This window comes from Molothrus ater, chromosome 3 (assembly GCF_012460135.2).
Source record: "Molothrus ater isolate BHLD 08-10-18 breed brown headed cowbird chromosome 3, BPBGC_Mater_1.1, whole genome shotgun sequence".
In the NCBI taxonomy this organism is placed as follows: domain Eukaryota; kingdom Metazoa; phylum Chordata; class Aves; order Passeriformes; family Icteridae; genus Molothrus; species Molothrus ater.
In genome coordinates, this window is record NC_050480.2 from 17,945,905 (window position 1) to 17,962,840 (window position 16,936).

Consider the following 16,936-nt stretch of genomic DNA (forward strand, 5'->3'; position numbering starts at 1 on the left):
GCTTTCGTGTTGTACTCAAAAAGAAAATTGATTGTGAAGGGCTATGATTGCCCCTTTTTTCACTGATTGTGAAGGGCTATGATTGCCCCTTTTTTAGGTTTTGTGGAAACATCCAGGTGTGGATTAACTTTGTGTGGCAGGATTTGGTGAAACTTTTAAATCTCTTAAAGCTGAACCTTGAAGTCTGAGAAGCTTCTGCTATTCTCATACTGTTTCTTTCCTGCAGATTTGAATGGGATAGATCTGACTCCTGTGCAGGATACTCCTGTGGCTTTGAGGAAGGAGGACACATATGTCCATTTTAATGTGGACATTGAGATTCAGAAACACATTGAAAGACTAACAAAAGGTATGTGGTACCATGTCGGCAATGGAGAGAGACAGGGAGACTGACTTGGTGATCAGAATCTGATTTCATTGTGGGATACAAACGCTTATATACAATTTCAGGGAGACTAGTAATGTGTACTACAATGATTAGGTTAAAATCACATACACAAACTTATGCATATAACAACATCCCTTGCTTGCAGAATTTAATGGAATTTTCTTTTTCCGGTAAACCCATTTGATTTAATTTTCTTGCAGTCTAGGTCTAATTTTTAAAGTTCCGTTTGTTTTTGCCAAGGCATCCTGTTATCAAATCTCTTATGTTAACCAGGTCCAAAGTCCATCATCTTTCTTGTGTCGCCCAAGACAGATGTTTCCTTTTGACCAAAAATACTCTTTTAATGGCCTTATTAATTAATCTCTGCACATTGAAAGGTATCATGATTAATACAATTATTATCAAAATTACCATATACACACCTATCCTAAAAAGAATATTTTAGTTAAAAACTCCAGCCACTAAAAGGCTCAGGCTTGATCTTTATAAACGTTCCTGATGGCAGCCGCATTACTGGATTTAGAAAGGCTGCCAGAAGTGTAATTGTACCAAAAGGCTTGATTCTTATAGATGGAGTGATAGGGAGAAACATCCCAAGCTTTAGACTGATTTCTTCCCATGTATTTAAAATTAACACAAAAATCCAATTTTAAAGAACCCAGGAACTCTAATTCTTGGAGTTCCAAAGGTGTTTCAGGAAGGTGTGGGATTCAATTTGATATGATTTAATTTGCTTTCAAAAAAAAATTTTTTTAGTGTCAAGTTCTGGAGGAGCTATCTTCCCCCCTGATTTTTTGTTTTTAATAACATGTATGTTTCTTGTTATGAACATGAAGGTAACATAAAAACAAAACAATATGTAACATAACAATAAACTTAAACTAAGTAAAAATAAATCAGATAATAGATACAATTAGTGGCATATGAAAACCAGAATGGTGATTTAAAACAATGCCTTATAAATTTCTTTACTATTGTACTATTACTTAGAGTCTGTAATATTTGGCAAGCCTTATTTTTTAAAGTGAGGGCTTGGAAAATCATTCCCGGGTAAGACTTCCAAGTTCACCTTAAAAGGAGGTTTGGCTATTATAGGTCCAAATTTGGTAAGTCAGAATTACTTGAAGATAATTTTGGTGCAGAAAATTTTCTCTACTAGTTACGGCCAGGACTTGGCTGGGGTCCAGGCTCTTAACTGGAAGAGTCTTTTTAATATATTTTAGAAACCTCTTAGTAGTTAGAAAAATAATATATGTCTTATGAATAGCTATACAACAATAAGTGAAGGTTTGTAAAGTAGCTGACTTTCTCATTTATAGTTAGTCAATGGTACCATAGACAAAAGTAATGCTTGTTATGGTAAATTCAGTGAATTCACATCATGAAATTAACAGCATAATCAGCGCCACTTAATATATCAGTAGAAATTCTCTTAAGAAGTTGGGATTATATTTTCCTAGTCATATATGACATTAAAGCAAAAAAGTAAAAGAAAGCATTAAATAACTCATAACTAATTACAGTCATAAAAAGGAGACTCATTCTTCAGTACTGAAGCGATAAGCGGAATGAATAGGCTCCACAACATGATGTAGTTATGAAGTGGGTATGTATTGTCAGTGCCCAGCACAAGTGAGATAGCTCTAGTGAAAACTTGTGCCCTGAGCTCCGATCTGGGCCACATCTTTATTCACAAAGGTGTTCCATATACATTACATTGTACAACCTTTTCATGCATATTCAATCCCTGGCCCCGCCTGTCCTTGCCTCGTATGGTTATTAAATCCATGCCCTTCTTCACAGTGGTGGTTGCACAGGGGTCTTTCAGTGGTTTTTGAGGCTGAAGGCCATGGTCTTCCTCACGGTTGAACTTTTGAACTTCTTTGCTCGTGCACTGTGGTCCCTTGGTGCCTATCTGAGTACGTCTGTTGATGTTGAACAGCTTGGAGACAGAGGAGCTCCTTTATCTAGGTTTCTTGCATTCCTTGGTCTTCTCCCAGTATTGTTCTTTATTGCAAGAAGCTTCAGAAATTTTCCTATGCCCTTTGTACCATGGCAGAGGTTTCTTAAGTAAAAGGTTAAAATTTAACACATCATTCTACAAGCTAAAATTTAAATGCTTAATTTATATTGCTAACTTAAGTGAACCTCCATTTCAGTACTACTTCTGATATATAAAATAGCAAAACCTGTTCTTATTTCTATAGCAAAATAGGTGTATCTTGTAATTTAAATGAGGAAATTTTAATAAAAATTCACTCAATCTTTATGCCATTCACTTATATAGCAAAGGAATTATATCTTATACCTCAAACAGTTATACTTCTACAATATTTAAAATCAACGTTACTAAAACTTAACCTTAATAAATATATCTAAAAGAACTTAAAGTTAACATCACCGAGACTAAACAAAAATCAGTCTTAATAAGAATTAACATTTTTAAACTCTATTATTACAAAAAGGTTACTGAAAATTTGTCATATAATAGTTAAACATCAAAATAAACAACATGCAAGTAAACAACTGTACTGAAATCTTTACAATATAATTACCTTGTTAGAACTATGGAGTAAAAAGCAAGCAATCAATAAAGCTGACAGTGAGTTTATATATTAATTATAGTTAAATCTCAAAATAATGACTGCAGATATAGTTCAAGGTTTGTCTTGAATGTAAGCTAAAGAGTTGTGAATTTATGACTTATCTAATTACTCTCAGTGAATTATGCAGTTTTGCTATGTTAATAATAGGTAAAAAGACACCACCTTGTTATAGATGATCAGCCAGAAATCCAAATTAATAAATGCGAAAGATTTTATTTTCACAACCAAATTACAGTCCTCAAAAACCCACAGCCAAAGAGACAGTGTCGAGCCTGGGATCGGCGCTGGGTGAGCCTCAATCCGACCTATATCACATTGGATCTCCCTCTGTTCACAAATGCAGCGAGGCTATTTTATACAGTTTTTTATGCCTGAGGCAGAGGTGCCCCGATTTCTTTTGTAACCCTGCATATGTATGAACGTTTCTTTCACTGTTCAGGGCTGGACAATTGCTGTTTCCTGGGTAATGGCAGGTGCTGATCATGTCAGGGGAAATTGCATATTCAGATGGATCTTCCTCAGTGACTTTGGTTATCTTGATTGATGGTATCTATCAAGCGATGATCACCCTTGGGTGTGTCCTGATGGCCCCACAAGATGATTCCACAATCATCACGCTGGCCATGTCTATTGATTGGTAAACAAAGCATTATTCTCCTGCTGCCTTCAGGAGTTTCGAAATTCCAGAGTGGTTACATGTCCCTGGGCTGCTTGAGGTCAGAGACTCATTGTATTTTATAATTTTATAACATACATTCTCTTTGTAAGCATGAATTACTTTATAACATATATTGCAATCCCTCCCCTTCTATATAAACACATTAATTGATGCTTCCCACTACAACCCTTATATCTATTTTCTATATTTTATCTACATCTACCCTTCACCTTCAAGGATCTCCTACAAAGAAAGGGGGATTTATTCAAACCCTTTGCATGCCCTGGTCTCCTTGTGAGACTCCCTGATATAAATTGTAGCCATTCCCGTCACTTCTTATTAGTTTTTCAAATTTTGCCAAGACTTCTGCTGCTTTGCTCTCATGTCCACCTTCCCCCAGGCTAATGATTTTGGATATTTGGTGTCCAGAAGCCAGCTCCGGGTCCATGGGTACTACTGCTATTTGCATACCCTGTACCACGGAGTGTATCAGCCTAATAAGGCAAGGTATGAGACATGGCAGGAATATGACCCCAGCTACTGAACAGATTACAAAGAATATCACTTTGTTCCACCAGGCTCCATTAAATAGTCTGTCCCCACCAAGTCACCTGTAGGATGGAATTCCATTTCTGGACTGGGACATGAGCCACCTTTTTGATTTATGCTGCCAAACCCCTGATGTCAATCTCAATGCAGCATTCTGACTCATTGAATCTTCCACACACTCCCCCTTCTTTGGCCAACAAATAGTCTAGTTCTATTCTGTTCTGTTACACAAAAGCCCGCATTTGAGTGTGCTGCCAGCTTAACAAGTCCAGGGCCTCCGAGGTGTGATTAGAGACTATTTCTACCACTGCCTGTAGTGTGATCAATCAGTTCAGTAGGTAAACCGGGGTCCTATATCCCCAGCTTCCGTCTTGAGCCCAAGTGGCCGGCCCGTAATAATCAATTATTCTTTCTGCTGGCCATTCTTCCTCTCCCCATGTCTGCCTGCCACCTATGATAGGAAGTATCTTTTTCAGACTCCTCTTTTCCCTGTTCAGAGTCTCATAGAAAGGAACTGCTAACAGGTTTCTTTTTGTTCGGGGGAGAGTAAAGAACACGGGTCGTATCATGCCTAGAGTGCATGATCCTTTCCACTTTGGGGGTAACTCGCTATATGCTTTCTTCCCACAAATCCAGTAAATCCTATCTGGGGCTTTCCACCTTATATTTGTTTTTCTTGGTTCCCTCCAGCATTCTCTCAATTCCCCCAAGGATTGGTAGGGATTAACTCCAGAGCCCTTGACCCACCAAAGTCCAATTTGGTCATTCCATTCGCAATTTGTTTCATTTTTCTGACTCCAATATCCCATAGGAGGCTCTGGTTGCCAGACCTTGCTCCTACCACTTGAATTCACTGCCAGCGTGGATATACACGGGGTATATCCCACCATCTCGGTATGTTCCATTCCCTCTCAGCTGATGCAAATGATCCCAATCACTCACTGATCCAACACCCACCCCTCAGGCCTCTGTGCCAATTTGGAGACCCGTGTGTTGTTCCATTTCAGCAGTTGCTCTGGAGTTAAACTCTCACCTTTCCAGCACCATTTCTCGGCGGATTTCAGCCCCCCACAAATCCAACAATTCGACAATCCTAGTTCTGTCGCGATCTCCTGGACAAGATCAATGAATAGGTCCTGATTAGGGGCAGGTAGCCCCCAGTCAGTATATAGTTTCTCCAGTTGTTCATATTGTTCGCTGAACGTTCTTAATCTTTCTTTCTCCACCCTCTTTTTCCTCACTTCTGACTCCTGTCTTTTCAATTCCTGAGTTATTTGTTTAATTTTGCCCTCGGGATCTACCCCTTCCTTATTCTTTGAAAAACAGAAAACGCTATCATACTGCAAACGAGCCCTGGCATCATTTGCCTGGACGAGGTCCAAAATGACAGGCTCCTGGTTCAGGGTGAGCTTATTTTCATATTTCAAATTTTTCCCGACCCAGTACGTTTTCCCATTCATCATACACATTCCCAAGTCATCATAACATAATCTGATAATATGCTACAAAAACCAATTCAGCCTTTCCCCTGACCCACACAGTCCAATTACATTGGTTACAAACGGGTATTGACATTCATCCCACATCCCTGTTTGCATTTTGTGGCCGAACTCATCTGACCTCCTGTCCTTAACTCTCACCTTTGGTTTGAAACACAACATTTCTTTGCCCAATCTGCATAATTTCAATTGAGTGTCGTTTATCGTGCAATACCTGCCTTGCTCCATGATGCAATCCTCCAGGGCTCGGTATGCTGAGACTCCCCCTCCTCCTTGTCCCTTCAGGATAAACTGAGTGCACCTGCTGCACTCATCCCCAGGGCTTAGTTCCCCTGCGTGAGATGGGATCTCAGTGTGCAGACTAGATGTCCCGCACACGACTAGGCTCAGGCCCATCAGGATTTCCGATAGGCGTACTTCTCTGGCTTTGCATGTGCCCCCTGGGGTGCCAGCGAGGAAGACCATCTTCTCGGCAGCAGGAGTATTCTTTCGGGAATATGTTTTCGGACTGAACCACATACCTCCTCTTAAAGGCACTCCATCTGGATAACATTATCGCATCTGAGCTGCATGGTACTTTGATCGACTTCCGACACTCAGTGTCTAAGACCTTTGCCTTTGAATTAAATTTTCCCTGTACACTGTTCTGGAATATCTGAAACCACTCTTGAGAATTCTGTTCAATGATCCCTAAATTTGTGGCAAGAGTCAAGATTCGGTCAGTCAGCTCGAGTTCTTCTTTTAAACACTGAGTACACAACCCCTTCGGCTGCTGTCCACTTCTACAATGTATAACAAAAACTTCCAGACAGTACTCGCACTTGAAGTGCACAAAAGGATAGCATACACAACTCAACAGTATACAACTTATCTGCTCTCTGTCGGTCATTTACTTGGACGGCGTAGCTTTATCTCTGAATCTCCAGGGGAAGAAGTGATCCTCCACTCGGGAGCTTCCTCTGATGTTCGACCTTTTTCACCCACGACACGTGTGTCCAGCCTTTTTCCACTGTCTGAATGGCCATGTCTGTTATCAGAAGGACAAGAAAGGGACCTTCCCAGTGAGGGTAGAGGGGAACATCTTTCCATACCTTCACAAGCACTTTGTCTCCCAGCTGAATTTTGTGGATAGCAAATCCCAGAGGAGCACTCTGAGATACTATCCCATGTTTCCTTAATTCCTGTAAATTCTTGTTTATCGCAATCAAGTAAGGATGAATCTGACTATTCTCTAACCTGGGGTGTCCCACAGGTATTCCATGTTTATATGGCATTCCATGTTTATATGGCATTCCATATAACATTTCGAACGGTGAGAGCCCCATCTCAGAGTGAGGCATAGTCCTGATATTAAGCAAGGCTAGAGGGAGGCACTTCAGCCAGGACATCTGGGTCTCCAATATTAATTTCACTAATTGTGCCTCTAAGGTCTGATTCATTCTTTCGACTTGTCCGGAACTCTGGGGATGCCAGAGTGTGGTATTCCCACCAGATGCCTAGAGCCTCTGCCAACCGCTTTATAATCTTTGAGGTAAATTGAGTTCCCTGGTGCGAATCTATGTAAATCACCACCCCATATCGGGGCACAATTTCCTCTGGAAGTCTTTTCGAAACAGTTTGAGCCGTTGCTCTTGAACTCAGAAAAGCTTCTACCCAATGGGTCAATTTGTCTACTATCACTAGCACGAATTTGTACCTTCCCATCTTGGGCAGCTTGGTAAAATCAACTTGAATCCTTTTGAAAGGTCGGTACACAATGGGGAGACTCCCCAGGACTGCCTGTCGTGCCTTAGACTTGTTAACTTTCTGGCAGATCAAGCATCCTTGTACCTCCTGTTTGGCCAATTTGTAAATCCCTCTGCACCCAAAGAATTTTAGAAATTGTTCTGCTAGGGCCTGAGCCCCCCAATGTGTTTGCTGGTGCAGTCTCCTCAAAATTCTCCTGGTATAACCTTTTGATACCAACTCTCTCCCCTCTGGTAATTTCCACTTACCTTCCTCCAATTTTCTCCCCGTTTTCTCATAGCTTTTGATTTCTTTCTGGGAGGGCTGTGGGGGATGTTCTGGAGCCTTGGTTCCTTCGACTTACCATCCTCAACACCGCATTCTTGGCTTTCCTATCTGCCAGGTTGTTTCCCTGGATTCGAAACTGCATTCCCACCTGGTGCCCTTTGACATGCACGACTGAAATTCCCTCTGGCTCCCTAATCGCTTCCGAAATTTGCCTTATCAATTCTCCATGCGTCAGTCCCCGTCCTTGAGTGTTGATCAGCCCTCTCTCTTCCCAAATCTTCCCGAATGTGTGGATCACTGCAAAAGCATATTTGGAGTCTGTAAAAATTGTCCCCCTTTTTTCTTTCATCATTTTTAAAGCCCTCAAAACTGCGTACAGCTCGCATGTCTGTGCCGACCATCCTGCGTTCAGTGGACCTGCTTCTATCACTTTTCCTGTCCTCCCATCCACAACTGCGTATCCTGATTTTCTTTTCCCTTCAATCACTCTGCTTGACCCATCCACAAACCATTTTTCTCCCTTTTCCAATTCCTCCTCCTCTAAATCTGGTCTTATCTTGGTCTGCAGCTCCACCACTTCCGTGCAGTTATGAATGAGCTTTTCCAAGACCTCCCCGAACAAAAATTGGGCTGGATTTTGTGCTGTGTTTGTTAGCAGTTCCAAATCAGGCGAGTGGATCAAAATGTCCTCATACTTTAGCAACCTAGTATCTGTGAGCTATTTATCTGCTGTTTGCTGTATTACACTCGGCATGTTACGCAGCGCAAATACTATCAGCAGGGCCCCAAAAGTTACTTTCTTGGCTTCTTCCACCAACAATGCCACTGCTACGATTGCTTGCAAGCAGGTGGGCCAACCCCTGCTTACAGGGTCCAGAAGCCTAGACAAGTAACCTACCAGTTTCCTGGCCTCTGCCCATTCCTGCGTTAGCACACCATGGGCAGTGTGACTGCTGACATCCATGAACAGCTGGAATGGCCTTTTCACATCGGGGAGACTCAGCAGTGGTGCTGCCATGAGTGCTTCCTTTACTTCCTTAAATTCACCCTCGTCTTTCTCTGTCCATTTTATCTTGTCCGTTGTGAGTTTCTCATATAAAAATTTCACCTTTTCACTGTATCCTTCAATCCACTGCCGGCAATATCCCAAAAGCCCCAATAACTGTCTCACCTCCCTTTTTGTCCGTGGAGGGGGCAGGGCAGTAATCCCCACCACCCTCTCAGGGTCTAATTTCTTCTTTCTCTTGGTTAACAAATGTCCCCAGTACCTGACGTCAGGCTCTGTGAACGGAAGCTTTTACTTAGACACTTTCAATCCTTTGTCCCCCAAGAGATTCAAGATCAATACAGTGCTCATCCTTACATCTTCATCCCTTGGATCAGCAATCAACAAATCATCCACGTACAATATCCATCCACGTAACATACACGTGTTACAAACAATTTTGTTCCTTCCATTGGTACAAAGTGACTCAGCACTTGCTCAAGTGCTTGACCAAATAGGTTTGGGGAATCTACGAAGCCCTGAGGCAAGGATGTCCACCTGAATTGCTGCTTTCTGTTGGTTTCTGGGTCTTCCCATTGAAATGCAAAATAGTCTCTGCTGTCCTTTGCTAAAGGACAAGACCAGAAAGCATCTTTCAAATTGATCACACTATACTATGTATGCTCAGGAGAGACATTATTTAACAAAGTGTAAGGATTCGAAACCGTGGGGAACAGTGTCTTAGTCCTTTAATTCACAGCCCTCAAATCCTGTACCAATCTATAACTTCCATCTGTTTTCCGCACCGCCAAAATTGGGGTATTGTGTCTGGACATGCATGGCTCCAACGTTCCTTTCTTTACTAATTCCTCTATCACTGGTTTCAGCCCCTTGCTCCCTTCCAATGGGAATGGGGTACTGTTTTACCCTAATAGGGTCTTCAGGTCTCAATTTCAATGTGAATTGGCTCTATGTCCAACCTCCCAGCCTCCCCTTGCTTGTACCAAACCTTAGGGTCTATTTTCTCCTCATCCTTGGCAGTGAGTCGGTATAACTTCACCATGAGCTGGGAATTCTGCACCACTAGGCTAATTTCTAGTGTCACCATCAAATCCCTTCCCAGCAGATTATATTCTGCTTCCTTGAACAACAACATATTTCCAATACAACGCTTATTTTCTGATTCTATTTCAACTGTTTTTTTTTATAATTGGTTATAACCTTCAAAGGTTCCCCCTTTGCCCCTATTACCATCATAGTATCGTCACTTATAGAACATCCTCGTGGTAATTGCTGCACTGTGGTTCGTTCGGCTCCAGAGTCTACTAAAAACAATACTTCCTGCCTGTGGGGTCCTAGTCTCAATTTTATCAAGGGCTCCTTAGATGTCCCGGACCCCAAACTGAAAAGCCTCTTACACCTCTCATCTTCCTGAAACATTTTCTTGTCCTTGTCTTTCTTCGGGCAATTTCTCCGAATGTGTTCCTTTTGCTTGCAGTAATAACACTCTATGTCCTTTTTCTGATTATCTGAGCCCTTACCTTGGGAAGGGTTCTGTTTCTTTGGTGGTGCTGGCTTTGCCGAGTCTCGGACCTGCTCCTGCTTCTGAGTTTCCCTTACTGCAGCTACTAACACTTTCACTTGAATTTTCTGCCTTTCCTCATCTCTCCTCATGTAGACTTTCTGAGCTTCTTGAAGCAAGTCCTGTAACTCTCTGTCTTGCTCATCCCTCTATATTTTCCAATTTCTTTCTTACGTCTTCCCGTGATTTTGCCACTAATGAATGTTTTGTCCTTTCGGCACCGCCTCCCATATACCCTGTATCACCATGTTCCTGAGATTTATCATCTTTTGTCTGCCTTCTTCTGTCTGGGCACTTCAAGATGGTTTCTGGTCCAGCCACCTCTGGTGTCCCTGCTCCGCCTGTGGGTTCCTATTTTCCCAATCCCTGATCGCAGCTTGCCTGATCATTTCTCTTTCCTTGTTGTTGAACAGTGACCTTAATATCACATTAAGGTCCTCGTAGGTGTACATGCTAGTCCCCAGGAACTCATCTAATCTTTCTGCCACCCCCAACAGGTCCTCCACTAATTTTCCCATTTCTTTCTTGAAAGCTTTGACGTCCCCGGTATTGATTGGCACATTTACAACGCCGATAATTCCCAGAGCCATTGGCACCTCCTGTAAAGGGAAGAGGTTGGGCTTTTCTTCCTCGTCCTCGCTATCATCCGTGGTCGTTCTCCTTGTCCTTCGCCTTGTTCAGCGGGCTGGGGGAGAGTCGACTCCGCTTGTGGGGAGGACTTGCTTCTCTTCTGATTTGGGCAGTGGTGGGGCCTGAGGCTGCTCACATGGGAGCAAAGGTGCCGAAGCCTGCTCCTGTAGGAGCAGAGGTGCCGAAGCCTGTCCCTGTGGGAGCAACGCTTCTGGAAGCGGCGCAGGCACTGGAGGTACCTGGGCTTGAGTGGGTTGGGGTGGAGGGACCAAATAGGGAGGTGGAAGGTTCTCCAGCAGCTCCCATTCCCTGCCCCAAGTTGCGGAACATCTGTGGGCTTTTATCAGATACAATGCCGAACAAGCATTTTTCCACATTCCAGCATACTCTGTTTCTTCTAAGTCTTGCGGGTACTGGCTGACCACATGGTCGTATTAAGGTTTGGCACATCCACATCTCAAAGGTGCCGAAAACTGGCCAGACCACGTACTTCCCAATCTCCTTCCCTCCCCATTTTTCAACGCAAAAATGGACCATCTTTTCCTTATATCTTCCCACCCATGCCAGACCACGTACCTCCCAATCTCCTTCCCTCCCCATTTTTCAATGCAAAAATGGACCATCTTTTCCTTAGATCTTCCCACCCTCCTGGGATTGGCCTCCCAATGTTCTAGCATCCATCCCAACGGGCTTTCCCTTGGGATTTCAGGCAAAACCTTTTCAGGAACCTGTGAGGATTTTTCTTGGGATTTTCTCTGACACTTGCTCTTTTTCTGTCGCATCTTTCGGAAACTCCTTTTCTCAATCTTTCTTACCTTAAGTCCTTTTTGGCTGGGATTCTCGACATGAACCCTGAGTCTCTGTTCGGTACTGGTTTTTGTCTATGAAAAAACTACCAGCTTACTTAGCCTCACAGAGAACCGTTCCACGGGCTTTTTGACTGGTAATGAGCTCTCTTACCTGATTTTCTGGATCAGAAGGTTTACCAGCTCCCAAACCCTTTGGGAACGTCCCTTCCCTCCTGATCCAAACCATGATCGAACCCCTGAACTCCCCCGAGTTTCATGCTTCAGATGTGTGATAAGGAACAAGCAAGCATCCACTTCCCCCGCGACCGACCACTTCCCTCATGGGAGAGTGGAACTGCAGTCTTGGGGTCCACACTCGCTTCATGATAGAATCATGTCTCACACACACGCTCGATCACACCCCACTCAACCACATGGTACTCATGGTTCCTTTTCCTGCGTGAATTCTTCGTGCATGTAGATTTTCTGAGTGGGAAAGAACTGTGCTTTGGAGATACCTCTCTGGAACGCTCCAAGGTCCTAAGAGCTCTGGGCCCATTTTTATCCTCTCTTTGGCTGTGGTTCTGGCTTTGGTTTGGTGTCTTATCGGTTCTGCCGGTCCCCAATCCTGTCAGGCCACTGAAATAACCGGGGTGCCTCCTGACCAGAGAGGGGGTCCCTGGACCCCAAATTTGGATCATGTCACGGTCACCAGAATTGTTATAAATGATCAGCCAGAAATCCAAATTAATAAATGCGAAAGATTTTATTTTCACAACCAAATTACAGTCCTCAAAAACCCACAGCCAAAGAGACAGTGTCGAGCCTGGGATCGGCGCTGGGTGAGCCTCAATCCGACCTATTGGATCTCCCTCTGTTCACAAATGCAGCGAGGCTATTTTATACAGTTTTTTATGCCTGAGGCAGAGGTGCCCCGATTTCTTTTGTAACCCTGTATATGTATGAACGTTTCTTTCACTGTTCAGGGCTGGACAATTGCTGTTTCCTGGGTAATGGCAGGTGCTGATCATGTCAGGGGAAATTGCATATTCAGATGGATCTTCCTCAGTGACTTTGGTTATCTTGATTGATGGTATCTATCAAGCGATGATCACCCTTGGGTGTGTCCTGATGGCCCCACAAGATGATTCCACAATCATCACGCTGGCCATGTCTATTGATTGGTAAACAAAGCATTATTCTCCTGCTGCCTTCAGGAGTTTCAAAATTTCAGAGTGGTTACACGTCCCTGGGCTGCTTGAGGTCAGAGACTCGTTGGATTTTATAATTTTATAACATACGTTCTCTTTCTAAGCATGAATTACTTTATAACATATATTATAACCTCTTTACCAACACCTTTGATTTTTTCTAGTAACAATCATGTTAAAAATCACAATTCACAAGTTAGAAGGTAAATCTCAACACTGGCTGGTGCCAGGCAGGGCCACACCCCCTGCAGCAGCTTTTAAAGATTGCTTATAGGATAGATTTAAATTTGGCTTAATATGAGTAGTGGGATATAAACATTGAAGGCTGAAACAAAATAAGATTTAGTTATATAGTACTAAATAGCTGTACCAAAAAATTCACAACAAAATACTTTGTTTAAAAAAAAAGGCAAGTAACTGGAAATTTGATCAGGGCTAGATGTTTCTCAGGGCTTTAGATATGTATGAACTGTGGCTTTTGATAGCTGGGCTGCTCCTTCCAATGCTTGAAAGTGCCTGGGGCACTTCGGCCAGGGACCATTGTGGGGGTGTTGAGTGTCCCCAGTGACTCCTGTACAAAATATGAATGCATAAAAATTCTCGATTGTGTTAACACATGTCTCCCCCACAAAACCAGGGGACAGAAATCACAGAAAGTTTAACTGTGGCGATCCACCCATCAGTACGTAGTTATTTGCACGTAGTGTTGGCTTTGCAGGCTTTCACTCCTTCCACCCATGCCCAGGAGTACCTGAGGCACAGTCATAAGTGGTCACTCACTGGGCCTTTGGCTCTTTGAGATAATAGTCACATCAGCTCCTGTATCAATGAGTCCTGTTAGGAGTGCCTCTGCCTTTGAGAGTCACTTTGGCATGTAGGATGCTCAGATGTAATGCGTTGTGTCTATAAAATCTGTGGGACCCCTGTGGAATCAAAACCCCCCCTCCCTCTTCTCAGTTATTGGGGATGCAGATAGGAGTGCTGCTGCAGAAGATATGAGTTGAACTACATGGCTCCCCGCCGGGACTACACAGGGCGGCTGGGGGGTCCATGCCATGAGTCAGAGTCAACAGTTCCAGGGAGAACAAACAAAGTATGCATATGCTGTCCAGGTGGTCTGAAAACTCCTGTGGGAATGAAATGAACACATGAATGAATTAACGTTACTATGGTATTGATTGATATGTCCAGTCCTGTGCTGCCTGGTGTGGCTGGGTCATTTGTCAGCCACAATGGTCTGGCCAGGGCTGCCTGTGGTCCAGTGAAGGCTGCTTGGGGAGACTGAGCTGAGGCTTGCGGCAGTCCACTCTGAGGCATCAGCTGGGGCATCTGTGTCTTTGAGTTGTGAGAGACAACTGCTCACTTTGAAAATTTAAAGATGCTCATTAAACTTTAACAAAGATGCTTTAAAGATGCTTATTAAACTTTAACAAAAATACATATACTTTAACAAAATAACAATACTACATAAGGAAAAAGCTGCAGTACTGAGAACTGACTCTCATGCATACCACGTGGCCACTTCATCTTCAAGATGGATGCTCAGTCTTTTATACCCCTGGGGTTGCATCAGCCAGCCATGGCGCTTCCCAAAGTCTGTCAGTCAGCTCTTCTTTGCCATTTATCGGTGGAGACTGCTTTCTTGTAACTTGATTGGAGGTCAGGTGTTGCCATGCTGCACCCTCTAAGCAAGAAGCTTTTCCATTCCCAACTGCCCCATGCAAGGGGCACATGTGCAAACCTTCTTTTTACCTGTCCTAAACAATTTAGGCTGTCTGATGGCAACAGTACAGGGGGTAAAAGGGAACTGTGGGGAAAACAGAGGACATCTAAACCACAATAACATAACTATACATCACTAAAGCTTTTGTTAATACTCACACAATACTTATCCCTTAATTGCGAGAGCCAATCATCTCACTATCCATCTAATAACAGAGTGGTGCCACTCTGTGCTTCGGCTCCAGTTTCCCGATATCAGACGCCCTTCAAAATCATACTTGGACCAACACTGATTACGGCACTGACGGCAAATACCAGGAGGTTTGGATCTGGCCTCCCCCTTTTCAAAACAGTCCTTTTTCAAATGCTGAGATTTCCCACAAGTTTGGGGGTCCCCCTCCTTAAGGGCCTTTTTCTATAGTAGCATCCATTTTTCACAAGGGTTAGGAGGGAATGGATCAGTCTCATAATCTGAATCTATCGGCCCTGGATAGAAAGGCTCCCCCTCTTCCTTACTGCTAGAGCTGCGGTCAGCGATATAAACTGCTAATGACCGTTAGAAAGGATGCCTCTCCCTCCTTTGTCTGGGCAGGGTTGATGGCTGTGGCTGCTCTTCAGTCTGAGAGGTGCCAGCCTCAAGCGGGCAGGGAGAGTCAAGAGTGAGGAGAGCCAGAGCAGGGTAGGGGGCTGGCAGCATCCAGCCGCTCTCGCTTTTTCAACATCTTAAAAAGTATTCTCCAGGACCTTATACCTCCAGTATTCTTGAGGTCCTCCTTTAGGATGGGGGAGTCATGCTTGTCCAGAAGGGTGAGCATGGTTTCATAGATTTCTCTCTCTCTTTGGACATTTCCTTTCCCATTTTTAGTTCCTTTTTTAGTTCCCCTGGCTCACCTGTCAGTGGCAGCAGATAGGCAGTTCTGGGCCCTGATTGTCACTGTCATGATCAGTTCCAGGGGCTTGTTGACTGCTGCCAGTCAGGCCAGTTCATTCCCCCACACGGAGGCACCAATTGTTGGCGATGGAGAGAGACAGGGAGACTGACTCGGTGATCAGAATCTGATTTCATTGTGGGATACAAACGCTTATATACAATTTCAGGGAGACTAGTAATATGTACTACAATGATTAGGTTAAAATCACATACACAAACTTATGCATATAACAACCTCTCTTGCTTGCAGAGTTTAATGGGATTTTCTTTTTCCAGTAAACACGTTTGATTTTATTTGCTTGCAGCCTAGGTCTAATTTTCAAAGTTCCGTTTGTTTTTGCCAAGGCATCCTGTTATCAAATCTCTTATATTAACCAGGTCCAAAGTCCATCATCTGTCTTGTGTCCTCCAACATTCCAACAGTACCAGAGACCCGAAACAGGGCCCAGGAGCTTTGGGAGCACAGACACTGGGCTGCTCCTGAGCTGCTGCTGCAGGGCTCAAGATCCAGACAAGGATAAAAATAGACCTTTGCATCCTGTCCCTTTGAAATTGGTCATTGGGATGGCTTGCAGGCAAGGGAGAAATGAAAAGAGATAAAAACAGCAGTCTGCTGTGCTACACAGTATTGAGCTGCTTTATCAACTGCTTAGTCATTGGTACCTGGGTGTGAGAAATAGAGTGAAGAGTTTGAATAGTGGAGTGTGATGAGCATTGTAAGAACACGGGTGTAGCTTTTGAGTAAATAACAGAAGTGTGGGAGATAATTCCCTTCAATTTAAGTAGAGCAGCTTAATGGCAGATAAATTTTTCAGATAACTCTTAGCTATAATTGCTAACTTTTCTATTCATTTTCCCTCCAGGTGCAGCTATTTTCTTTGAATTCAAACACTACAAGCCTAAGAAAAGGTTTACTAGCACCAAGTGCTTTGCTTTCATGGAGATGGATGAAATTAAACCTGGGGCAATTGTTATAGAACTGTAAGTGACTCACAATTATGGATGACAATGATAGAGGAAATGAACCAGCTTTCAGTTACTATGTGTGGCTTGTTGTATTAAGGAAGGTTTCTTGGACTCATTAGATTTGCTTCCATGAGGAATATTTTATTTTCAATGAAGGGGGGAAGACAAAATGCTTTTAGGCAAGTAAGATGGTTAGAGACTCTCCTCAGAAACTAGACCAGTTTCCAAATAAAATACTGGTGTTTGTAATTTAATTTTGTTTGAATTTAATGAAGTCTGTAGGGGAGATTTTAATTTGGAGCTTAGCCTGACTGTCAGATTGGCTATATTTTAAAAAAATAATCAACTCAGTCTTTTGGTACAGAACTTCTGCAAAGGAAATCTGATTTGAGGCATGAGATACCAATT

At 43.1% G+C, this 16,936-nt stretch overlaps 1 protein-coding gene across 1 annotated transcript in view; it reads left to right on the plus strand.

Annotated features, from left to right (window-relative positions):
- The window catches only part of AIDA (axin interactor, dorsalization associated), a 43,644-nt gene that overhangs the window by 23,636 nt on the left and 3,072 nt on the right, over positions 1–16,936 (plus strand). Inside the window, exons 8-9 of the mRNA XM_036404629.2 lie at positions 227–349; positions 16,426–16,543. Coding sequence (XP_036260522.1) covers positions 227–349; positions 16,426–16,543 — 241 coding nt within the window. The remainder of the gene's footprint in view (positions 1–226; positions 350–16,425; positions 16,544–16,936) is intronic.